Source organism: Parus major, chromosome 11 (assembly GCF_001522545.3).
Source record: "Parus major isolate Abel chromosome 11, Parus_major1.1, whole genome shotgun sequence".
Lineage (NCBI taxonomy): Eukaryota > Metazoa > Chordata > Aves > Passeriformes > Paridae > Parus > Parus major.
In genome coordinates this window covers 17,505,469-17,506,389 of record NC_031780.1, presented here as the reverse complement: position 1 = coordinate 17,506,389, position 921 = coordinate 17,505,469, and the positions used below count along the sequence as shown (strand labels likewise).

The 921-nt window shown below is 51.0% G+C and overlaps 1 protein-coding gene across 1 annotated transcript in view; it reads left to right on the top strand.

Moving 5' to 3' along the window:
• Window positions 1–538, top strand: part of SLC7A10 (solute carrier family 7 member 10) — a 38,214-nt gene extending 37,676 nt beyond the window's left edge. Inside the window, exon 11 of the mRNA XM_015639987.1 lies at window positions 247–538. Coding sequence (XP_015495473.1) covers window positions 247–371 — 125 coding nt within the window. The 3' untranslated portion in view covers window positions 372–538. The remainder of the gene's footprint in view (window positions 1–246) is intronic.
• Window positions 539–921: the final 383 nt, after the last annotated feature.

Sequence of the window (921 nt, the reverse complement as noted above, 5' to 3'; positions counted from 1 at the left end):
CCCATCCCTATCCCATCCCCACCCCAATCCCCTCAGTCTGCCATGGCGGCACTGGCAGCTCTCTGGGGGCTGGGGAAGGCATCACTAAACCTTTCCCAGTGCGATGTGCCCCGGCTGCAGGCACGCTGTGATCCCTGGGGCTCTGGGGCAGGGCTGTGCACTCCCCCTGGCATCCCTCCAGCACCCCACATTTGTTCAGAAGAGCTGGAGCATCCCCACTAAGCCCTGGCCTGTTTCTCCTTGCAGAGTCCATGACGTGCTGGGGGCAGAAGCTGTGCTTTGTGGTGTACCCTCAGTGTGCAAGTGCTGAGGAGGAGGCGTCCTCAGCCCACTCCTGGCGGCTGGTGAGCGACACAGCAGTGAGGAAATAACAGCAGCGTGGCCTTGGAGGCTGAAGTGGCTTCTTGTTTACATGCTGATTTTTGAAAAAAAAAAAAGTTTCTCTGGAAAAAAAAAAATTGTTTTAGAGCACCAATAGCAAAGCCCGTAAAATGAGCTACATCCTTTATGGCCTCTGTAGCTTTTAGTTATTCCCTAAGAAAAGGAAAAAAAAAGAAAAGAAAAAAGAAAGGAAAAAAAAAGAAATAAAACTTAAAATAAGGCGCTGGTTGGGTTTTTTTCTGGCAGTGTTCTTGCTCAGCAGGGGAAAGCAGCACAGACACAGCTCCAGAATACTGATTTTAGTCACCATGAGGGTCCACCAGAGACATACAAGTTTAAGCATTTCAAAACCAGGGCAGTTCCCAACACAAAACAGAAATCAAGAGAAAGCAAGGAGACCTCTTGCTGTCCCTGGGTGGGACACAAAACACGAGGCATGGAAGTCACAACCCACAGGATCAGCCCTTCACACGCCTGGAGGAGCTCAGCACCTCCAGCACAGCCAGGGCAGGGTGAGCACAGAGACAAAGCTGTAACACC